The sequence below is a fragment of the Tinamus guttatus genome, unplaced genomic scaffold (genome assembly GCF_059628265.1).
Source record: "Tinamus guttatus ecotype Peru unplaced genomic scaffold, ASM5962826v1 Tinamus_guttatus_pri_ptg000408l, whole genome shotgun sequence".
Lineage (NCBI taxonomy): Eukaryota > Metazoa > Chordata > Aves > Tinamiformes > Tinamidae > Tinamus > Tinamus guttatus.
In genome coordinates this window covers 127,159-152,597 of record NW_028288942.1, presented here as the reverse complement: position 1 = coordinate 152,597, position 25,439 = coordinate 127,159, and the positions used below count along the sequence as shown (strand labels likewise).

At 38.5% G+C, this 25,439-nt stretch overlaps 1 protein-coding gene across 1 annotated transcript in view; it reads right to left on the bottom strand.

Moving 5' to 3' along the window:
• The window catches only part of PRMT8 (protein arginine methyltransferase 8), a 64,978-nt gene that overhangs the window by 18,851 nt on the left and 20,688 nt on the right, over nt 1-25,439 (bottom strand). The window contains exons 2-3 of the mRNA XM_010214030.2: nt 8,203-8,388; nt 3,134-3,289 (exon numbers count right to left, since the gene is read on the bottom strand). Of these exons, the coding sequence (XP_010212332.1) occupies nt 3,134-3,289; nt 8,203-8,388 (342 nt within the window). The remainder of the gene's footprint in view (nt 1-3,133; nt 3,290-8,202; nt 8,389-25,439) is intronic.

Here is a 25,439-nt window from a genome sequence, read left to right as displayed (position 1 = left end):
TGTGTTTAATTTGTTTCTGTTTCCTGTCAGTATTTCATTCAGAAAAACTGACAGAAATATATGTGTTGAAATCAGTGTGTGTGCGCATAGAAACCCATAAAAGAGGTCAAGAAGAATCAGCATCACCCTTTAAATCACTAATTAATTTTTCTTTTAAAAGAGATTAGATATGGCAGATAAGTTGTTTTCTTTACACATATTTACTAGTATGAATTCGGGGATTTTTGCTGTCTTTATCTTCTTTACATTCTCAAATATTTCTATTTCTTCCATAACAGGATAGATCTAATTTAAATTATCTATTTTCACTTTGACTAAGAAAGGAATTACAGCGTCTTCACGTTCTAGGTTTGCCCTTGACTTTGCTGAAACCTGAGCTGTAGCATAGGTTATTTTTGCCGTGTTTTCAAAGACATTTTTACATCTCTTAGAGAAAAGTTGCTTTGCCTGAATCACTCTGATTTTTCTTGCTCTTTCACATTCATGAAGGCAAAAGTTGTTAATGATTAAAACTAATCAATTCCTAATTTACCTCTTCCAGATATGATGACATTTATCTGTCAGTAGTACTTAATATAAATCTTTCCTCAATAATTCCTATGTATTTAATTTATCCTCTAAAAGCCAGACTGTGCTTGCTATTTCTTCTGCATCTTTTTATGATACAGTCACCACTCTTTATTCCCAAATTTCCTTTACCATTGGCAGGGTCCTCACATCTTCCTGACCATCCAGTTCAACTACCATCTTCTGTATATTATTGTGTCATGTGTTGGTTTAATTCCTGCTCCCTTATACTGTCTTGTTTGTCTGAAAGTAGCATAGATTTCGGATAGTTCTATTGTAGGACTGGCCTGAATTTTGTAGAACTAAATGCAGTAGATGAGCTTTTCAAGGGATAAAGTTCTCAATGTTAGGATAGATTTTCATGGGATATGATTTCAGGCTCTTCAAGGGATTCAAAAGGTTTCACACTGACAGTGGTGTGTCATTGGAACAGCTTGTGAAAGGATTTGGAGTCTCCAGTCTTGGAGGTTTTCAAAAGTGAACTGGACAAGTTGTTTTAGCTTTACAGTTAACACAGATTTGAACAGGTTGGATTAGAGATATTCAGATACCTCCCAACCAATTCCATAATTTTCATTTCTTGAAGACCTAGAGATGATTTCAGCAATTTCCTAAGCAGTGGAAAGAAATAATTTCCAAAAGTGAGTGGAGGATGCTGAGGAGAACCAGAGTAACGGATGAAATTTGACCCTGAAGAATAAGGAAGAAAATAATTATTTCAGTGTCAATATGTGTCAGGAAATAGACACTGTGCACTTGTCATCATTCTCGTAACATACTATTGAAACATCACATCTAAGTGTAGAGGAGAAATGAGGACATCTCACTGTAATCACTGTGTACATCATCCATATAATAACTCTTGTCAAATGTTTTCTTTTTAATAGGAACACAGAGTTCTGTTGGAAATCTTTCTCATTACAGTGGGATCGTAGAGCTCAATTTGAATTTCACTGCAAAGTTGCCACTGTCAGTTCTCTGAGATGTCTGCTGTTCCAGCGCAAAATGCAATTCTGCAGCTTTCTGTGTGATGGGATTATGGATGTGATCGCTCATGTGACAAGAAGATTGAAACTCTTAGGGGTAGCAGAGGATTTTCTCACCTAGTCCTGTTCCTCTGAGTGCAAAGTATTCCTAGATGGCACACTCTCCAGCTTTAGTGACTAGATTGAATGGTCCATGGATAAGCTGAACCTGATGTGGCATTGAAATTTATGAATGCCTGAGGTAAGTATAAAGAAGTTCAAAATAATAATAATAATAATAAAAAGTCTCCCTCCCCACACAGTGCTCCAAACAAAAAAATATGTGGGAAAGTATTCATTTTTATTTTTCTGGATGAATTTTATGCTAGTTTAGCATGCGGAGGTGGTTCAGTGCGGAATTAGATAAGCACCAGAGCCAGCACATGGAGAGAATGAGGACCATGCAGCCAGAGATCGGGAAAAAGGGAAGGTGGTAGCACTGCAGCACCCTTTTGTGGTGTGGTTAGCTTTGTTACAAAATGTGTGCAACACTTTGCACGAACAAAGCCTGCATTAGGGAAGGCTCCAGGCTAATTCTCCATCAGTTTTTGATATAATAAATAGTGTACCTGGTTTACAAGAAATACATTCTAGCTGCTGGTTCTGCACAGTAAGTCTCACGCTTAAACTTTTGCCAGCAGCTTCTGATTTTTACTTCCACTGTCAAGTCTGATATGCAGAAGAGGGGCCCAAGAATTAGCATATAATATAAGCCTTAGAATTAAGTTGAAGAGTTTGTATCATCATCAGAAATGCATAGTTGAGAGATATCCAGTGACATCTGTGTCTTCAAATGCATGACTTTAGCCATGTTTCAGGAAACAATGTTGTTGATTCTTGTCTACACAGAGAGAAATCATATACAGTTCCCTTTGTATGAGCTCTGTTGGCTCTTTAGGGCAAACAGAAGTCAAAAGCAATAAGAAATTGTGTTTGTTATTTTAGAGACCATACGAATAGCTCTGAATACACCGAAGGGGAAATCTTTAGAGTAAGATGCTATCCCTCTATAATAAGAAGTTGTACTCTGTGGAAAACTGTGCTTTAAGATTCCTACAGCTTAATGGCTTTAAGGTAACAATTCCCTCCCCTCTCCGAAAGGCATTGTTCTGTTCAGATTCTCTGAATTGTAGCAGACAGAAATTTGAATTAAAGGAATTTTTTTTTCCAAGACCTCAAAATTTCAGATCTTAGGAAGAATTAAAAAGAAGCAAGATAGTTCCTTTCATCTCTCTGAATAGGAATGAGTCCTTTCTACTTTTTTTTTTTTTTAGCCAAAATAAAACACAAGTGTACCCTAATATCACCAAAGATTATACACAAAAAGTTCTTAATCTAGAAAAGACACTCCAGGTGGTAGAAAACAACAGAACTCCACTGGCTTCACTGTGATGTGAACCATATAAGGAATTGGCTCTATATATAAGGAAGAATTTCAAATGAAGACAAAGCAGTCAGGAGGAATCATCAAGGCAAAACCCATTTTGCTTCTTAGGCAAAACACAACAAACAAAAAAAAATGTGAGGGAAAGTCTTCTTACCCCATATACCTTCTTGGCTCCTGCCTTTGCAGCAAACATGGAGAGGATTCCTGTGCCACTACCAACATCGAGTACAATTTTATCTTTAAAAACATGCTTATTGTGATACATGGAGTTTCTATAGGTTAATGTGCGCACTTCATCCTTTAACATTTCCTGTGGTGAAAATAAATAAATAAATAAATAAAATAAAACAGTGTGCTCATTTTCAATACTTAGATGCATTCAGTACTCCTGTTGAATGAATTTCCTTATTAAAATTATACATTAAAGCATTGTTAAAATCCCACCTGAAGAGTTATTCCAAGTATTTTGGGATGCACACATCAAATAGCTGTAAAATAAAAACTATAGAGGAAAAATATTAAGAAAAAGCATGACTTCCTTCCTAAAATTTTATTTCTCTAAGTATTAGTTCACTGTTAGAAATGATAACAGCAGTAGCAGCAACAAAAAGGAATCTGGCAGCACAGCTTTGAGCACAGTCAAAAATCTCCTAAATCATGCAAAATCTAGCCCCTCAGCAGATGCATTTTGGGAGATTCCTCTCAGATCACTTCCTAAGGCATTATAAAAAGATGTTCGTGAGATCTTTGATGTAAGGGATGCAGGAATTCCACAGTAGAGTTTGGAAATAGCATGCTTTATCCAGAGTCCACTCTACTCTCCTATTAATTTGTTCGTATTACCAAAGAACAAAGATTAAAATGAGTAACCTAGATCACTACTGCATTATTTTAAGCTGTCATTGTTACTGAATTTTACTTCATTGATAGCAGCATATACAGGTTTCTTTCCAGTGACACCATGAATTGCAGTAATCAGTAAAATAGAAAGTGCTGAGGTTAAGATCTGGGTCCCATCTTTAAGAGAAATACAAGAATATTCAACATACACTTCAATGTTTTTTTCAAAATTAATCTGTTATCTCTAGAGAGCTGAACCTTTGCTTATATTACTGACATCACCTCAAAGTTTTAAACAGCTAGACAAATGATTCTTTGAAGTTTAAAACAAAAAAGTCCACTGCCCAGCAGATGGAAGCACTGGTGCACCAAATTGTTACATGTATCATCTGCTCATTTATCTATTTTGGCAGGAGACTATACTCATAACTGTAGATAAATAAAGGACTATTTTGTCATTATGAAATACGGCTTGGTATCAGCAAAGAAAGAGGAAGAGAAATAGTCCAAGACTAACTATACATTTTCCTAAGTATGGGATTAAAACATGGAATGTCCTAAACATTCTGTGGGAATGTTTTCTGTTTCAATTTACATTTCTCATGTTTCCACAGGATTGTTACTTATATTATGGCATCACTTACTATTGCCAGATGGCACATTAGTAGAACCTACTTTTACAAAGCAACAATATTCCCTGAATACATAATCTGTTACTGAACCAAAGAATGGCTGAGGTTATAAAGGACTTTTGCCCCTGCAGGTTAAGCTAGTGTAAACTGCTCAGAACTTTAGGCAGTCAGGTTATGAATTTCCTAGAATAGAGACTCTACAATCTGTGTTTGACAAATATCACTGTGAAAAGGAATATATATATATATATATACACACACTTGGTTAATATTTAAAAGGAATTTCTGGTCTTCCAGTTTGTGCCCTTTGCTTCTTGTTCTTTCACTGGATACCACTTAAAAGAGTCTGGTTCCATCTTTTTTACTTCCTCACTCATCAGGAATTTATATATATTGATAAGATCCTCCCCGAGCTGTCTCTTCGTAGGCTAAACAGTTCCAGCACTCTCAAATCTCCTATGAGAGATATTCCAATATCTTAATCACCTTCTTGGGGCTTCACTGGGCTGATTCAGTGTCTGTTGTGTTGGGAGCCCAGAAGCTGTCAATGCACTCCCTGTTGTCCCATCATGTAGGTCATTAATGAAGAAGTTAAACAGTATTGCCTCTGCTATTGATCCCTTGGAGACACCCCTAATAACTGGCCTCCAGCTGGACTTTGTGCCATTAGCCACAATCCTGAGGCCAGCAGTTCAGCCACTTTTCGGTCCACTTCACTATCTGTTTACCTAGTCCATATTTCACCAGGAAGTTATGGCAGATAGAGTCGAAAGTCTTCCCAAAGTCAAGATAAAGAGCATCCACTGCTCTTCCCGCATCCATGGAGTCAGTCATTTCACCATGCAAAGCTGTCATGTTCATGAGGTATGACCGAATCCATGCTGACTAACACACATTGTCCCTTAATATGTCTGCAAATGGTTTCCAGAAGGGTTTGCTCCATCACCTTCCCAGGGCTTGAAGTAACATACTGAACACGGAGTAAAAACAGCTTTCTTCTAGTCTGCAGAAACCTTCTCCAGTCACCCTGATTTTTCAAATATAATCAAAACTTGAGTGTGAGGTGGCATCAGGTAGTTCCCTCAGTGCTCAGCACTCATAGATGCACCCCATCAGGTCCCAAGGGCTAGTTTGCTTAAATGTTTCATATCTTGATTCTTCTCTACTGAGGGTAGGTCTTTCTCGATCCTGAATTCGCCACTGCTCTTAAGTACCTGGGATACCTGGAGGAAAGTTTTACTGGTAAAGACTGCAGTGATGAAGTAAATTTCCATGTCCTTTGCCACCACATCCCCTGTCCCATCCATCCGTGGTCCCTAATTTTCTCTAGTCTTCCTTCTGCTGCTGATGTACCTATAAAAGTCCTTCACAACCCCTCCAGATTCATCTGCAAGAGTGTTTAACATTCCTAAATCCATCCCTGCACATGTTGACAATATCCTCAAAACACTCCTGAGTTATCTGTCCTGCTACTACCTCTTGGATGTACTTTCGTTGTTGTTGTTGTCACCACGTGCAGCTTGTTCATCCATGTACTGCTCCTGCTATTTCTGCTTGACTTTCTGCATGTCAGGATAGATGGTTCTTGAACTTAGAGGAGGTGATCCTTGAAAATCAACCATCTCTGTTAGACCCCTCGTCTCTCTAGTATCATCTCCCATGGTAACTGTCCAAGCGGATCCTTTAACTGGCCTAAGTCTGCATCCCTAAAGTCCAGTGTTGTGATCCTGCTTTTTGCCTTGTTCCTTCCTGACGGTATCCTGAACTCCAGCATCTCATGGCTGCTGCAACCAAGGCTGTCCCTGACTTTCACATATCCAAGGTTCTTCCTTGTTTGTAAATACTGAGTCTAGTTTGTAAATACTGAGTCTAGCAGAGCGCCTCTCCAAGTTGGTTCCTCACTCACTTGTGTCAGGAGCTGTCACGAGTGCACTCCAGAAACTCCTGAATTGCTAGGGGCTAGTTATGTTGCTCTTTCAGTAGATATTCTTTTGCCCTGTTTGGTCAGGTGGATCACACCTCTTCCTAATAGTCAACAGGCCTTGTCATTGACACCAGCTTCACAACATGTTATTGACCCACAGGAACTTTCCTCTTCTCAAGGCCTTCTCTTTCCCTGTTAGGATCAAGGAAAAAAAAACTTGGGACCTCTAGCTCTTGACATTTGCCTACTTGTGCCATGCTTGATATGCTTCAGGTTTCCCCCTTGGCAGTATGGTTCATGCCTATGTGGAAGAGCAGCATGGCATAATAGCCTGTGAGCTGGACAAGTGTCAGCAGTCTATCCACAGTCTCCCAGATCAAAGCGTCTCGCAAGCAGCAATCCTCCCTAGATGGCAGGATAGGTCAACATATAGGGGTCTCTGTGCCACACAGGAACTACTATCCCACTATCATCACTTCCCACTTTCTTCTGTTGCTTCTACATGGCTTAGTAGAGATTCAACAACTCTACTACTTCATTGGACAGCACTTCCAGCTCCTCATCTGCTATCAGTGCACTGAAATCAATCTATAGATGGAGATCTGCAGGTGGAGAAGGCACCTTTCTCCTGTTGCCAGAAGTCACAAGCTTCCAGTCTTTGCTGTCATAGGAGTCTCCATTTCCCAATCCAAAAACCACGGACTCTAGTTATGTTTCTTTCAATACAATTGGTTGTTCAGACTTTCGTACCTTCAGGGTCTTGGAGAAGATCCATTCTTGGAAAGGACTCTTGTACCTTCAGGATCTTGGAAAGAGATCCATAGCCTCTTTCTTGACACTTCTGATGCTACAAAGTCTGCTGACCAACTCCTGCAGTACCTGTACTTGGTGACAGTAGTGCACTTGCCGACTGCACACCTCCTACTGGCAAAGGACACTATGTCTCTTTGTCACAGTTTCAGTGAGAGGCCCTAAGAATTCTCTGAATCCTAATGCTTACAGAGCTGTATCATTCCATTGGGATCTTGATCTGAGTCAACTAGAGTAAGGAAATAGATGTGTTGTGTGAAAGAACCACTGATCTCACATTGCTTACCTTTTTTCAGCCTGGGCTATAAGCACTCATCCTCTTGGGTCATCTAAGTATACAGTATCCGTGTCCTCTTTGGAGTTAGTCTGGTATCAAATTTTGGATGATAGAATATGGTCTACTGTATTGTAAATTCTCTGCAGGAATGATTTTTCTGGAGGCTTATATGTCTGCATTAGTACAGCCAGTTCATTCAAATAACATGCCAGGAATCAAAAGACTACTTGGCTTCCCTGTGTCAGTTAAGCAACTGTTCTGCTGGCATCAAGTGTTCAAGACAGCAAAGGCTCTAAGTTAACAATAAGGTAGTTTCCATATGCAGCTGGGTTAATTTGCAGCCTCATCAGTGTGCTAAGTGGCATGTACTCAAATGAAGATTACCACTATGCAGATACCTAAGGTAAGCTCTGTGGACAAGTTTTACATATATACACATATTATATATATATTACATATTGCATATAGTATATTTTATGTGTATTATTCATATATATATGGATTTAAGTTCATAATGCATATTTAATATATAATATGGATTTAAGAAAAACAGAGTATTGAGTATGGGTGTTCTAGAGAAGTAGGTGATATCTTTAGCACTTAACTAGACTGACCAATGCACTGAGGACAAACAGAAGAATGTAACTGTTAGATAGTGGGAACAGTAACAAATCCGAGAACACTTTTCTTTTTCCTGCAGTGATTAATGAAATAAAAATAAGTAAATAAATAAATATTACCTCATGAATTCCAAAGTGAGCATAGGAGTCAAAATAATAATCCCTGGATGTCATCTCCTCTGGATTGAGAAGTTTTGCCATCTTGCCTCGGCCTGGGCAGCTTGGTTGCAATGGGACATGTATGACAGATTGCACTGGCTTTGGAACAACAATGGGCTGAGGAGGCTGGGATGGGACAGGGCAAGCCTAGGAAAACATGTAATATTGTTAAAAGGAATCATTAAAACATAACGTTTCTGTGTATACCTAACCATTGGCTCTGACATATTACTGTAATTAGCTATGAGATGATAACTTAGAGGACACGTGTGTTATCATAAGTGGAACTTATTGAAATGACTGCATTCTCTTCCCAGATCTTTAACATATTTACTTTGTTTTGGCAAATTTCCTTAGTGGTTTTTTGCTTGGTGCCCTCCTGCATCTATTTATGGCAGTGCAAAGTAATTGCAAAATATTGATATTTGCTGATTCTAACCACGCACAAAGCAGTTAAAAGCTGAGCTTTCTCCTATAATGGCATTTTCTGTCAAATTGTCACAACTTTATGGGACACAACTTGTAATAGTTCCCCAAAAAGAAGAACTGATAATCAAAGGATTTTAAGTATTGCTGACCTGAAAGAGGACTCTTAGTATGCTCTCAGAGAAGTCCCTTGTGCTCTTTGTAGTCCCTCAGCATGCACAGAAAATGCTGTGAGGAGCTGCGTGAGATATATTATCCTTACTTTAGTTTCCTATTATTGGAAATGTAGGATTCTGGTACTACCAATACCTTCCTGCCCTACCACACTTCAATTTTCCCTGGTATTATGTTTCCAACAACAAAACTTCAATAGAACAATAGAAACATACAACATCTCCCTGACTTGGATTTGACACCTATAAGGCGGAAGACAGAATGCTTCCCAAAAAAAAATAAATAGTGGGAAAGAGATGCAGAACATAGAAGGGCCCATAGTGTATCTGATCATAAAACAAAGTGCTGAAAGCTGAGAAAGGCTGAATGAAACACCACAGCTTCACATGGTCACCTGCAAACTGTGGGTCAAAAAATTCTTGAACTGAGAAAATGGACCCTGCTTAAACTGTGTCATACTTCTTCCAATCTTCTCTTGCTCCAAATTCAGTATTTTTCCAGTAGGGACCTGAATTTTCTCAGCCTCTCCTAGATAGTTTTACAAAGTTTGCATTATTTTCTCTAGATACTGTAAGAAATCAATCCCTTGTAGGCTTTCTGAATAGCATCAATTAACCTAATTACTTTAATATTTTTTATATCACTTTAACCTTTTCTTCTCTTGCTCATTTGAGATTTAAAGGTGTCATCTTTCAAGTATTTCTTTGGTCCATGAATACTAGGGGTTTACATTCATGTAACATGTTTCATCAAAAAAGATCAATAGAAGTGCTTTAATTATAGGTCTTCCCTATTTCTTGCTTTTTTGACTCTGTCATATCACTCTGTTCACCTCACAGCCAGAATACCTATTCTCAGTTGGTATTTTTGTTCTGCCTGGTTTTGAAGTCATTTCTCTTAGGATATTAAATCATTGTCAAATACTGCTCATTCTGTAAAGGTGTTGCTTGTGATGTTCAATTCTTCTCATCCCAAATTCATCTTGATACTTTAATTATATACTTGAGGTTATACCCTAACTAACATCTTTTTCCATTTGGTGTACACACTATCATTTTTTTCCATTTATACTGCCCTCCAGTCCTTTCTGTATCCTCTGCTTATTTAAACTGTGGATGTTCAAAATTGTGTTTCCATTTAATACAAACTCTGTAAGGATTTAGGCTTTTCTCCTAAAGCACGTCCTTCATCTTCCAGATCATTTTACAGGTTATATATATATATATATATATATAAATATATATATATGTGTGTGTGTGCGTGTGTGTGTGTGTATATAAAACATTCATGGAATTTTCCATTCTGTTCCTCTCTTAGCTAATAAGGTTTCCAGATAGAATATAATAAAAGACAGGCAGTTGCAAAAGAGCTATCTACACTACTGGAGAAACAATCTGTCAGTTTTTGTAAATTACGCTAAGGAGTATTAGCGTCTCTAATACTGTCAAACTGCAAACTCAGATGATTTTTTTTCTACAATAGAAAGGATTTTCCACAGGAAAATGAACGCAAATTGAAGATGAATATTCTTACTGAATCTCAGGCCGTATCTGTTCTGTTCCCAGATGAGTAGAGCTTGCCTAGATAGGGTTGTGAGAACTGGATTTATTCTGACCAAAGATACAAAATGAAACATAATTCATCAATTCTGGCTGAGTAAGAATGAAAAATTGATTTTTTTCTGTTGTAAAGGAACTAACATTGTCATCTCATGGTGTGCAAGACAGCCATACTTTTCTTTAGAGGCTGCAGCAGGTTTTTGGCTGATTCTGCTACAGCCAAGGAGTGGCAAGAAAACTTTTATTATCAATGAGACAGTATTAGAGCTTCAGTTCAAGTTTATCTGCAGTGCCTGGAGCCTTACTGCTCTCAATAGTCCACCTACTTCTCTGCCAGAGGATGGATATCCCACGTAGTGAAAAAAGCAGGCAGCTATCAGGTCTGCTTCTCACTTGTCTCTTGCCACCCAGAATTCTGTAGTAAAATGTGTTTGTGGTGGTTGTGTGAAATGGAGCACCTCTGACTCATGCGCTGTCCATCTGCTGTGTGCTTATTCAGAGGAGGACATAAAACTGGGAAACTCAGAAAACTGGGTGGGAAGACCTTCTCAGTCAGTAGCACATGTCATGGAAACTTTAAATCAACTTCTTCAGTGAAGTTCTGCTCTAGGCATTTCAAAAATGGGCAGGCATTTCTAATTTGAATAATGCAATTTCGCACACTTGTAATTGACACCAATTATATTCACTTTAATTTTGAAAATGTAGGACAAGATAACCATTACAGAAATAGTTTTGTAAGTGGGGCTCAGGAAATCAGTGGATCCTTCCAAAGTTTTCTATGACACTGTAAACAATTTCGATTGAGAGTAACTCATGGCCTATGAAGGCTAACATCATGCAAGAACACCTGTGCTTGCTGAGATAGAAAGGACTAAACTTTTAAGAATACAGCTTGAAGAGAAAACATGCCTCTAGAGAAAAGCCATTCAGGAAAGACAGTTTCCAGAATCTCTTCAGCAGAAAAGTATCCCTGATATGACTTACTAGTTTAGTACATATATATGTTCTGTCAAAAATGGTTAATTTAATAACTCCTCAAAAGAGAAGGTACCAGGACTGGCAGTAAACCTCACATCAAACCATCTAAATTAACCAGTTATCAAATATGGGTTCCAGTAGGCTGCACACAAATCCAGAACACTGACCATTGCTGATGCTGAAGTTTGAAAGAATGCAAGCAGTTGCCTCAGAAACTATTATTCAGTGTGCTAAATAAGCCTTCCTCCAGTTTTCCATCCTCCCCTTTCCTACTGCAAACTGAGCTGGAGGATCTGCAGGACCTGGGAACAGCCTTTTCCACTACTATTATGGGATTTAGACCCTGGTGTTGTGTGTCATTTCAACATCTAAGTTAGATGGAAATTAGGCTATCTAGAAATACAGTTCCTGTTGCCGTTCGCTGTCTCTGGCCACGCGGTCTCCAGACTCAGCTCTCGGCAACGTAACGTGTTCACCCGGAGGTCGGGCTCTCCGGGGCCATCCTACCCTGCTAGGGGACAAACCACGTAACACCAATATGGTTGAAGTGGAGTGCCGTTTATTGTTTACTGCTCACTACAGTTATACTCCTTGTGAATGCGGAAGCTTGCTCTGCCACCAGTTAGCAACCATGTTACCTTATATGGCCATGTACTGATTCTTCAGAGTAAGACAGCTGACTCGCCTTAATCTCTGCTGACCCTTTGCTTTCTGTAACATCGTGAGATCTTCCGAGCGCCAGGTCCTAAGCCTAAGTTTGGCCAAGTCAGCTTATGTCAAGCACGAAGCCGTATTGCTATATCTATATATCCGTCCACAAGTTCCCATAATGCAGAAGAGAACTGGGTATTCAAGAATTGCAGGCTATTTCGAAAATGTGATGTTTTAAGGATATCCATCTGCCTACAGAGAAGCAAGATGAGTTTGGCACCTTTTTTGAAAGATTTGTGACAAAAACTGAAGCATTCAGTGTAAAAATAAACTTAAATTTCAATGTCAGTTCCTTGACATTGCAGTAGAGCCACAAGACCGGAGATGAAAATTAAGTCCAGATAAAATTGTTGTTCGAGCTGCAGTGGTTTCTCCTTATCAAGTTCTTATTTATTTATGATATTTTTATGGCCATAGAGGAGATTAAAAATAACTTCTGCCTGGAAAGTCCTACCCTTTCATTAAGAAACTCAGATTGCAGATGGTGTTATGGTTTAATTAGAATCATTTTCAGCATTCACTTAAAAAAATCCTTTATAGCATCTGAATGTTAAAAGCAATTATTTCTTGGGTCAGATAAATTATCATGTCAAACTAATAGAATTGAGTATGCCTAGTACTATTTTCATCAGTTTGAACTTAATAATATGCATCCTTAGCATTTAAAAGATTATCATTTGATATGCAATTGCCATAGCAGCTCCAACAATACAGCCTCTTTCTTCTGCAGGAATAAGAGCATAGCCAAATAAGGTAGGCATTTTGTACCCTTTTGCCAAATGTGAGTCTTATCTTTATAACAATTCTTGGGAGTCACTATCCAAGTGCACATGTTAAAACATTCCATAGTTCTTTTGTCTTATAGACTTTTGGAATAAGTCTTGCCATACATTTATTAAAGTGTATCTTGAATGATCTTTGGGTTAAGGATGGAATCTGGTCCATTAACTAACCAAAGGAAATCTTGATCTATTTTCTGAGAAAATTAAGTTGAGCTTGTCCACACCAATTTGAAGGAACAGGGGAAATTTCAAGTACATTTGTATTCCTACATGTTTATTGAAAAGCAGAAAATAGGCAGAAGGAAGCCCAAATTAATGATGCATTAAAAGTAAAGCACACATTTCATTTCTTATTCTACTTGATAGCAGCTAATTGAGCTAACTAATATATGTTACATGTGTGTAGTCTCCAGACTAACCGTACAATGTGATTAATAATGAAGATGTAGTAGGAAATCTAGGCAGAGCTCAGAACTGATCTGGAAGATGAGGGAATAAAATGCACACAGATGCTGGAAGCAAATCTTAATTTATTCCCCTGCTCATGGAAAAGTTTTTTTTTTTTTTCCAAGGATGTAAAGTGTCAAAGGAGTGTGATGTGCAGAAAGACAAAGGGATAACAAGAGAGAGGCCAGGCGAGACAGACACAAACATTCAAATGTAGATGGATAGTACTGGCTGGCAAAGAAAACTTTACATACTTACAAATGAAAACTTTACATACTTACAAATTTTCGACAAATAGAGACCTGAAAAACTAGTAGAACCTTGATGGACTAAATAGAATCTATCTTTCCTGGTGGATTTTCTCTCTGTTAGTGTAAGCTATATGGCATGGTATTTTTAACAATCACCATGAAATAGCCAGTCCTCAGTGGCTGTAAATCTGCTTACTGCTTCATGAAAATTAGGATTATTTTGTTTACAATTGCAAGTAATTTAGAATTCAGTGCAACTGCAAATCTGTCCACTGTGTAAAAATTTTAGGAGTTTCTCAGTTATGAAATATGTTCTGTGAGATGGGATAGAGAACTGATTCTTAGGACTGCTTGTTTAGAAGCTACTATTTTTTCAGCCATTTCAAGCCACACATTCTTCTCAACTTTCCTGATAGAGGGTCTGAAATGCACAGTTGGATGGACTTGTCATAGACAAACCCATCCACTCGTTATCATTTTAATTCACTGTCTTTCGCAGATAAGAATAGTTCAGAGTGCCTTGCTGTTGCTTCATGTTATCCTTATACTAATAGTGATGCTAAGAATATTGTAAAAACCCTGAGACATATTCTGAAAGCAAGGCTCCTTCGCCTTAGAATAAAGGCTCAGGCTAGAAACACTGTGGCTAAGCAGACATACAAGGAGCTTATTTATATAGTAAGCAGTCAAATCCCAAATAGGTTAAAGATACAAGGAGGTCATCAGTATGCTAAAGGCATGCTAGCATATTTGGGCTTCAGCAGAAATAGCACTGGCTGGTGAGAAAGAATGCAAAGACCACAAAAATATCCAAATCTATTACATACTGTTTGAAAGTTTAAATGTTCAGGTATCAGAATGCAAACACAAGATATGAACTTTGATACCTTTGTGAATCTGACCTAGGGATACTACATACTGTTAAGACTCCTAATGATGACTATCAAATAGGGACTTACAGAGAAGATGGAACCAGACTGTTTTTCATAGGTGCCCACTGGCAGGTCACAAGCTATAGCAAGGGAGATTGCAATTGGGTGTAACGGAATATTTATCCCCCTGGAGAGTGGTTAAGCATTGAAACAAATATCCAGTTCCTGCCTATGCTGCTCTTGCTTTGCAAATATCTTTGTTCTGAATAGGATGCTGGGCTGCACAACCTCCATGTCTTTCCATGTGTATTATTCTATGATGGCAAAATATGGATTATGCAGGAGAAAGAGACAATATTGACAGGATAAACTTGTAAACCTAAGCTTTGTGGAGACGAAGAGTTATGTTAGGTCCTGGACTTAAAAATTTACACATTCAATACGAACACACAGTAGCTACACACGTAGCCTTTTCTCAAGAAATTTAGGAGTACAGACTGTCGGGAGAACAGGAGGACATAGTGCTCTGAAATGAATGGATAGGGAATGGAGAAAGTCTGAAGCTTTCAGAACTCTTCTAAAGCGACGTGAAATGAGATGACAGGAAGCAAGGTTGGGAATGATCTTAAGAATCTGAAGCATTACTAAATACCTGAGCAATTTTAGATTATGCTATGTGCTGGTGCAGTTAAAAATAATAGACATAAAACCTGCCCTTTTGCCTAGTGCAGCCTAGAATAGGGCAGCCAAAGACTGTTTCAGGTTGCAAATTGTATGAAAACTAAGGTTTAATTCAAGTTGGTTTTTGTAAAGATAGAGAATGTGCAACAGATGTAGAGTAGAAGGTCCAATGTAGGGCTGAATACCTTATAATAGTCCCTGTTTGAGCATAGAGCAGAAGATACAATAAGAGAAAATGTATTACTATTAACAGAGATTTAGTACTTTCAAATAGTCTCATGAAAGGATAGCAAAGCATCATTTGAACAATGTTGAGAGGTCTTTGTCTTAGGATAGGTTTGCAGCTCGATCATCTTTGGCATGTGATAGATCTAATGTCTATTATTCTCTTAGACTTATTGCCTCACCTTCTTGGTTTACGAGACCCCTATTACAAGGAACAGCTACAAAGATACCTGTGCTTTCACCTATGCGATATTGTGTAGAGTTGGGAATCTATCTCGCATCTGTTTTGGTATTGGTTTGGTTTGATCTGGTTTTGCATGTGTTGCTATGAGCTCCTTTCTACAGACAGTTTCCATGGAAATAGTTCGAGACCACATGTGGCTACTGACTCATCATGAGATCATATGGTACATTTTTTCCTCAGTGTTAGGATGCCGTTTATGAACAAAAGAACATAAGGGAAACTACTACAGCAAAAGGATAAGACTATACCTTTCTTCTTTAGGTAATCTCATTCACTAGTTTCATAAAAACAGATTAATCAAATTAAAAAGGCAAAACATTTAAAGATAGAAAGAAAAAAAAAGAAAAAGCAAGATACTGTTGGTGTGGAGCTTAGTATATTTAGGCAAGTGTTATACATATGAGTAAAAGAACCTTACAAGGAATTCAAAAAGAGAATATTAGAAACTTAGTGGCACACCACAGGTATTAGCTGACTATGATCACAAAGGTTTGTTGCACAGATTACCATATCTCTCTCCATTCTGATCTCCTTTCAATTTTTGTTTGAAACTTCATTTATAATATTCTTGTATTCATATTATATATCTCAATCTCGATATTATATATTATTCATATATAATATTCCAGTTCTACTGATAGGGTACTGGCATAGAAGCAGTACTTGTCCAATCTGTTTCATCAATTTCTACAAAGGATGACAAAGATACCTGACTGTCCTATAAGCCGTGAGCATTTCCAGTATAAATAACTGCACTAAGCCTGATTTTTTGTTCAGTGAACATTTTGACAAGTAGAAGCTTGCTCAACCCAATGTCCATGAAGATGACTGTAAGCAAATGAAACTGCTGAGCTAATTTTTGTTTAGTAAGCTTCCAGGAATTATGCACTTTTCTAATCACCTGAGTCTTGCCACAGTGCCCCTTCTCTCTGGAGGAAAAATATGTGGACAAAAAAAAAAACGTTTTCTCCATCAAAATATGAATTAAGTTCTTTTGCCATCTGCTTGTTAAAAGCCCTTGACTATCATGTAGGATGAGATAAATTTTGGCGTGAATAGTTTGTTATGTGGTAGCTAAGGTCTCTAGGCCATTTTTATTGGAGTAAAAAGGGACTTTTGCATGCTTCATCTCAGTGAGGAACCTTCCCTTCTTTCGAAAGGGATTGAAAGTGCAGTAGAGAGAAGGGCAAATCCAGTCTTAATTTCAAGGAGTAGAAGCTGAAATAAATAATCTGGAAAAGAATCTCCACCACCAGCCATGCTGTCTCCCTCCAAACACGCAGCATATGTATTTATTATAGTGTAACAAGTGATTCAAGAATCAGAAATGCAAGAATGAAATAGATGTGAATTCTAAAGTCATGAAGAAGAATAGCTAGGATATTCTATGGCTGAATGTTTGGACATTTTATTTCCATTCTTCAGTTTGGTCAGGAATGGAAAGGGTGCATGCAGATATTCAAGTGCTGGTTATTTTGACACAAGCTTTACACCTATAAGTACGTCCAGCAGGCTGAAAATACAGGCTAGACAAAGAGTTTTGCTGTGTTTAGAAGAGCCATTCCAGAACTCTCACCCTTTTTCGGGCTCAGTACCATATATCGACAGTTAGGACAGAAAGATTTCTTACAGAGCTCTTCTGAACTTGGTATCTTGCCTAGGAGCATGGGCTTTCTGGTTGTCACAGGTTACCACATCCTGTCTTCTGTTCCATAATCTGGACTGAACAGCTGACTCAGCTGTGTGGATCATGAACAATGTAGATTGGCAGCACAAACTTTTCACAAGGCTAGAGGCTTTGACAGGTTGCAGCTTCTAGTCTCATACACATGGACAGATGATAACATTGCTATTTCTGGCATTAAAAAAAAAAAGTGAGAATGATTTAAATTCATCATTCTGCATTCATGTAGGAGGACCTGAGACATAACAGCAAGGAAGAATGGAAATGTACCATAATGAGAGGTCGTCAAGCTCTCAGAATTGACAAGTTGAAATGATCATAGGAAATTAAAATTAAAAAGAAGGTCCACCGTGAGAGAAAGATGTTACCAGCCATGTCTTGCATTTTGTTTTCTGTTATCAAAGTCTGAGGTACACTTAATACACAAATTGACTGATTGCACAATGTTAAGAAATTATTAAAATGCCTTAGCTGTTCCAGCTGATTTTAAAATGTTGATCACAATCTCAGAGAATCTCAAACTCAAACATGCCGATTGCAAAGTAAGTCACCTCTAAATCTAGTATAGGCAGTTGATAATATAAAATGTATATTACTTGCACTGATATAGGCATTTTGATGACCTATCTGGCCTCATTTGTGAAAGTCTTTTAAGGGCAAGCATTTCTATTCCAACAGCAAATAACAGTTATGCCACACTGTTCAGGAGCCAAACTCACAATGCCACCTCAAACTCTCATAAACAGACTTATGGCTGAAGGAGAAGACTGTGAAACAGCACTGTATTAAACTGTCAGTCTTCCCCTTCCCTTCAGGCCATGAAGCCTCAGCTGTCTAGCTGGTGTCATTGCCCTGTTTCTGCAATGGCAAGTGCAATTGCTGCAGGTAATCAACTAGCACCAGACTTGCATTGTATTTTGAATCCTAAGTTGGGATGAAAACAGCAGATTTATTTGTGGCTGAGTGGAGTTTTAGAGTTCTGCCTATTCACTACTAATTATAGAGCACCTTGGCTGTAGCTGGCCCAAGAACAGCAATTCCCATCCTGTGATGTGCATGTGAATAGTGATTGCTTTAAGGTTCCTAGTGATGTTCTCTGCAGGTTGGCTAGACTTGGCAGTTTGCAATAAAATAGGAGAAAGAACTTGTTCAGTGCTATGATTCCCAAGAGTACCTCAAAGCCTGATTTAATATCTAGAATTTCATAATTCAGTACATTTTCCTCTTGAAGTGTGGGTAAATAATCGAGCAGTTTTCTAAGTTTGTCTTTACTCCTATATTGTGCAAACCTGCTAGAACAAGCTAGGAGAAGAATCTAAGATTCTCATTGTTCTTTTGTTGTCCCCTTCCTTTCCATGTGCATCAAAAGGAGCTCATTCCTGTCCCCTTAATATTTCCATTCTGCAATGTAACTCACTCACAGTACAGATAGATTGTACCTGAGAATGAAAAGCATGCCCTTTCACTTCTTGGCAGAGGCTAACAGCTAGTGCACTAGGCATTTTAAAATAAGCTCCATGGTTTGTGGAAGGTCACTCTGGGATGCTAATTTCAAATAAATTCTGAACTAGAGACTATATGTCATCTTAAGCTATGAAGACATGAATGATGCATAGGGATCTGTAATAGAGCCCTGGTAAGAGGTGGTAGTTAGTTATATTTCAAGGATGTCTAGGAAGATCAGGTCTTTTTGTGAAAAGAATTTTCTTAAGCATGAGGTAATTTTCTGAATCATGAACCGCTAACTTTGTTAGTATTTGTTTTCAAATAGTAATGAGCCAGGTAGGACAGGCTGCCTTTGTCTTGAAGCAGTGAGTAGAAATGTTAATGGAACTGGTGTTTTTTGTTAATCTTCATATATTCATATACCAAATTCCTTTTAAACTCATTTCAGAAGATGCTTGTTGAAAGGGCAGCAAAAGTTATACGATCCTCTACTGTAAATATCAAAACTGTACTCTGTAAAGACGGAGAGTTTGTTGCAGTTCCTCGAATAAACAATTATCCATCAATTTCAACAGTTCCAATTGGATATCCAATGCCCAGAAATTAAGATCTATGAAACCAGACATGTGCAAACATTTGTTTAGATTCTGCATTATGACTTCTTTATTAGTTGCTACTATGATTGCTACTGCATTAGTGCCTGCTTTGCTAAGCAGAATCATACGTCCAGTGTGCTACTTGATGTATACCAAAATTATACTCCATTTGGAGAAACTCCACAAGACATTCAAAGTAGAAAGGAAAAAGGGATTTTTAAGTTGCTTTACATCACCCTGACAAATGTGGGAATTTCAGCTGAAAGAAGGGGATAGGTGCAAGAGGGGTTGCAGCATCCTGTTATCACTTCTCATAATTTGTCCCTTGTGGTGAAGGATGTGGAGGAGTAGCTGTACCACTATCAGCCTCTTCTCCACCCCATCATTATCATTCTTCACTGCAAATAGAAGGCTTAATTAACCAAACTCTTAAAACAACAGATCATACTTAGAATAAGGAAATAGCTTACAGCTGATTTAGATTAAAATGATAGGCATATCATTTGGCAGGCATATCAAATGATAGGCTAGTTAACTAGTATTATAGTTAATTTTATAAAATAAACATATTATTTATCATAATTATTATCATTAAAATATTACCGTAGTTATGTAATATGTATATTACCATAGTTTATTTTATAAAATAAAATCCAGGCCTACTTCAAACCTCCGTGTGAGAAGTACGAATAATTTTTCAAGCATTATTTAGCCAATTAGTTAAAGAGGTGTTGAGAAGATAATAGTTACGACCTGTTGACCTTAGCTGATCTGAAACACCTTGCTGGTTTGTAGGTGTGGTAGATAAGTCATAGGTGGTGTATAGAAGAGAAGATTGAAACCAAAATGTATAGCATATTTTGGTTCCTCTCCCCGGTGTTTTCAATCTGCTCAGCTGCCTTTTTTTTAAGTCTGAAATTGTATTTACTGTTCATGAAAGGCAGGAGATGGAAGCACTGAAAAATAAAGAAGTCCTCACTTTATCTTCATAATAGAAGAAATAAATTTACCATTTCCTCTGCCAAGATATCTCAGTCCTGCTTGCATCTCCAGGTAAATGGAGAATGGAAAGCCCAGAGTAGTCCTCAGATCCCTTGCCTGCAGTGAGATTACTAAAACCATAAGGTTTTTACTGATGCCTGCTCCATATGAAACGTTACAAGATCTCTTTCTTACTACAGTCATCCATCTTTACTCAGGCAAATAGGATCTTTACTTGAATGGTTTTACTTCATGAGTTAGGGAAAATCAGATGAGTAAGGAGTGCAGTGTTAGTGATTCCATTACATTTGGAATAGGAATCTAGAGGTTGGAGACTACAAAGAGCATGTCACTAGACCTGGGTAATCCACCTGTAGAGCGAATAGTCCTGCTGGACACCAATTGTACTTCTTGTCTGTTAGAGGAAGCTGCCAAAAAATAAAGATACAAGTTCAAAGCATAATACTTATTCATTTCTTTCTTTCCATTTAGACACTGATGCTGAATCAAAACTGCCTCTATGAGTTTTAGCTTCATCTACTTCCTTGTTTGACAAAAACAACACTTCTAGTGCAGCATAGGTGTTCACTCATGGAGTTATTCCACAGTGGGTATTCCATGATCTTCCAAGACAAAGCATTGTTCAAATTCTGTCAGGATAATTAAATGGGGGACAGCAGCTCCTGACCAAATGATCACCTCACTTACAGATCCATGGAAAAATGAAACTGCTAGATCGGGTGAAAATTTTCACCTGTGAAGAACAGTCTGCTCTGTCAGCTCAGTAGAACAAGAACAGCTGGCTCATAATTATTAAATTCTTTATGTGCTCAGAAACTTCTTGGAAAGACAAAAGATTATTTTTACAAAAAAAAACCATTTTTTTCTGATGTTTCTTAGAGCTGCATGCTAAACTGATCTTTATTAATGAGCTTATGGTATAACTGTACAGAGACAATTTCAGGCTTGATTATTCTGAGCATATATTTTCTTCCACAATGTTGTTATAAGACCTCTGAATATATGAGATTTCCCATATTTGCTATTTCCTCATACTTGCTGTGACCATGCTATTTTTAAAGAGGGAGCCAGGCAACTTGTTTCCTTTTTAATAGCCTTTATGGATATAGTCCAATGGCCACAAAGTCATTTTCCATCTCTTATCCTAGCCACTCGTTTCCTTTGTTTTATAGCTTCAGACAGCTCAGAATGACAACTCTTGGAAGACATTACACCCCATAGGCTTTGCTAAGCTTTAGGATGGAAGAAGGGAAAAAGATCTCCAAATAGTTGCCTACTCTTCATCTTAACCTGGCTTTTGCTCTTCTTTGAGTTTAGTATCTCATCCATAAAAGAGACTCAGCCTAAGGAGCCCCTAGATTTATCCACTATTACTTTTCAACTTCTGCAGGATAAAAAAAAAAAAGAAGAAGAAGAAAGTAGAGCAGGGCTGAGAAGTGACAGTTCCTGAGAGGAAATGCCAGGAAAAAAATCAACACACCGATTTACACAGCTAGTGCAGCTTCAGAACTACCAACAGATATGCCTCAACACTGAATAGAAGTCCCACATTTGGCACCTTCAAGTGTCAAAGTGTCAAAAAATTGTATATTTGCTTGCACAGAGCAAAGACCTCCCACCCCTTCCTCTGGAGCTATAGCTCACTGGTATATATTACAACATAAGTTTTCTTCTGTCCTCCTGCCATAACCAGGCTAGAAGTACTTGGTCCTCAATGTCGGGTCTAAGCCCAACTCATTGTGTGACTCTGAAGAAGTCAGACATTTCTTAGTGTAGGTTATCTGAGTATTACATCCTTTTCACAACTCAGTGTTTCTGTTTGTAATGGTTAGAATAAATCACTTGTGAGGAGATTCAAAGCTTGATTTGTTATAAGATATAAAATGTCCAACTGTAGAAAGACTCTTGGGCAAAGATTGGCAGAGAGTCCTTACTGTATGTGTAGAAGCCCTAGCTGCTGACACAAAGAGAGGAACTTTTCTGCCTCACAAATCATGGATCGGTGTACAGTGGTACGATCATTCAACCTCTGTCATGTCTTGGGCACTTGGAAGTTAACGAAGATGATTTCCCTTCAGGATTTACAAGGCATAGTGCATCTTACCGTCTCTCTCCAGACTTTTCCTGGAGTGAGAATATTTTTATTTTACGTTGAATTGAGCATGTTGGTTACTTTATCACAGGTAGTTTACTTTGAAGCTCATCTATCCTTATTTTGTAGGCAGCTCTCTCCATCTTGGCTTTTGCTATTGCCATTTGCTTTCTCTTACTTTCTGTTTTCATTTTCATAAGGGCCTGGGTGTTTTGTCTCAGATGGTGTTTTCATTGATGCTGTTTCATAAGGCAACATATGCTATTGTGTGATGACAGAGGGCACACATTTCACTAGAATTAAATCCTTTCTTGAATTATGGACATAATTTATACTCCCCTTCTTTTTTTTTTTTTCCACAATTGCCTACCTATGATCGTCCTGATAAGCATCAGAGCCTCTTTGCAACAAGCAAATGCAACTTGCACCAAAAAGTGGCAGCTGAAGAAGCAATTACTGTTAAAAAAAAATAGAGTTGCAATGTGACCAGTGTATTCACAAGAGTGCACATGAAATAAACACGCATGATCTGTCTTCTGCCTCCACAATCATTATTGAAAGAAAAACCACAAATGATTCATAGGAAAGTGAAGATTTTGGCTAGTACATATTTATATGAAGAGCTTTCCTAAGTTGTTCTTACAATATGAAACCAAATCAGCATATTCTTACCATTGATGAAGATGGAAGATATTCCAAATACACTGATAGATGGGCTAAAGGTCCATCTGTAGCCATGTACTGAAAGTGATAAATGAGGAGCACTGTTCAGGGAAGAACAAAGGGACACAGCAGGGCAGAGATTGAGGGTAATGCTTGTATAGGCTGGAGGCCTTGCCACACCTTCTAAAACCTCTGCCTTTGGCCAACACAACTGCCCAACATATCTGCTTTAGCAGATACTCCCTAGATATGAAGGGCAGACAGTATTGACTATATGCATGGAATAATCCTTTCTACAAGCATGCAAGGGCTGTCTCCATTCTGCTACCACATTTCTGGAGCTGCTGCATGCCCTACTATGCTTTTCTATTGGGGTGCTGTGTGAGGTCTGATTCTTCCTTCTTGCTAGGAAAAGTTTTGGCTCTGAAGAACAAGAACTGCCTATGTAGGCAAGAGTGTCTCCTCTTCCCTTTTATTTGTGAAATAATAGAGAAGATACTCAAATGATTGCTATAGAATTACTGCAGACTAAAGAAGTCCTTCTGAAATGAGGAAAAAAAAAAAGGCACTGAGATGAAAGTGTGATGGGTGTGCTCCTTCCCCAGTCTGACCTGATCTTTAACACTTAGCCCTATTCAAGTGTATCACCAGTGGCATTATCTGATCATGGTGACTACCTCCCTGTTCTCTTGCTCCACTCACACAATAACTATCAATAACAGTCATGATGGCTGCATACTGATGGGAGACATTCTGATGGATTCTGCAGAGACAGGTAACAAAGAGCTCAGCTCTGCAGAGAAAGACCTGGACATCATGCTGGACGACAAGTTGACCATGAGGCAGCAGTGTGCCCTTGTGGCCAAGAAGACCAATGGGATCCTGGGGTGCATTAAGAAGAGCGTCTCCAGCAGGTCGAGGGAGGTGATCCTGCCCCTCTACTCGGCCCTGGTGAGGCCACATCTGGAGTATTGTGTCCAGTTCTGGGCCCCCCAGTAGAAGAAGGATGTGGAGCTGCTGGAGAGAGTCCAGCACAGGGCTACAAGGATGATCAGGGGCCTGGAACATCTGCTGTATGAGGAGAGGCTGAGGGAGCTGGGCCTGTTCAGCCTGGAGAAGAGAAGGCTGAGAGGGGATCTAATCAGTGTCTATAAGTACCTCAAGGGAGGCAGTGAGGAGGATGGTGCTGGCCTCTTTTCAGTGGTGGCTACCGACAGAACAAGAGGAAATGGCCAGAAACTGAAGCATCAAAAGTTCTACAGGAACTTAAGGAAAAATTTCTTAATGGTGAGGGTGACAGAGCACTAGAAGAGGCTGCCCAGAGAGGTTGTGGAGCCTCCTTCTCTGGAGATCTTCAAAACCCGCTTGGATGCAGTTCTGCGGCACATGCTCTAGGTGACCCTGCGTGTGGAGGGGGATTGGATTAGATGACCTCTAGAGGTCCCTTCCAACCTTAAGCTTTCTATGATTCTATGACAGTAACCAAGGACTAATTGAGCTTGTGCAGAAGAAGCAGAGCTTCGTCCAACATGCAAAAAAGACTATAAGTCAATCATCTTATTTCTTAAATATGGGGACAGCCCCAGAGCCTGTTGAGCTCTCCTTGCATGGCAGTGGGCTGCATGTCAGGATCTCCCCTTAGGCAGAGATGCCTCTCAAGATTACTCCTTTGGGTTAAAAGATCCCTTACCAACAACAGCTCCACGGTAAAGTGAACATAACATGCTAAAGCTTTCTAAAACTTTGTAAGCTTTACTAAATTTTATCCAGGATTGACTGTGCACATAATGCCTTAGAAATAAACCACTGACTAAGTCTGGAACTAAGATTGGATCCAACCATACCCAAATTCCTCTGAGCAGGAGTTTAGAAAGCAAGGGGGACCAATATAAACCTTGTGACTCAGTAGGAGAATTTCAGGTGTAATTTTTTATAAAACTGCCCTCCATGCAGTAAATAACAGTGATCTTACCATTGAATCTTATCAAAGTAATTGTGCATATCAATAAAACATATTACTATATCTCTCATACAAGTGAAGTGTACTGCATTACTCACCCCTCCCCAGCTTGTTCTGTACAGAAGTATAGAGCTAAAAGGACATTATTAGAGACAATGTGACTTAAAAACGTAACTGACAGTAGAATGGTTGGTATAACTCAGCTTCTGTTCGAATTAATTCTGCATGACGTCTGTGTAAATAGGTTGATCAACATGAAGACTATTGTTGCTTGATAGAAGTGCTTTTGATTTGTGATTATTTCACTGGTGTTTCACATGTCTTCTCTTAACTTGAAAATGTTAGTCAATGCATCTCGGCTTTATAGAAGTTCTTACCATTCACAGTTATGAAGAAAAGCTT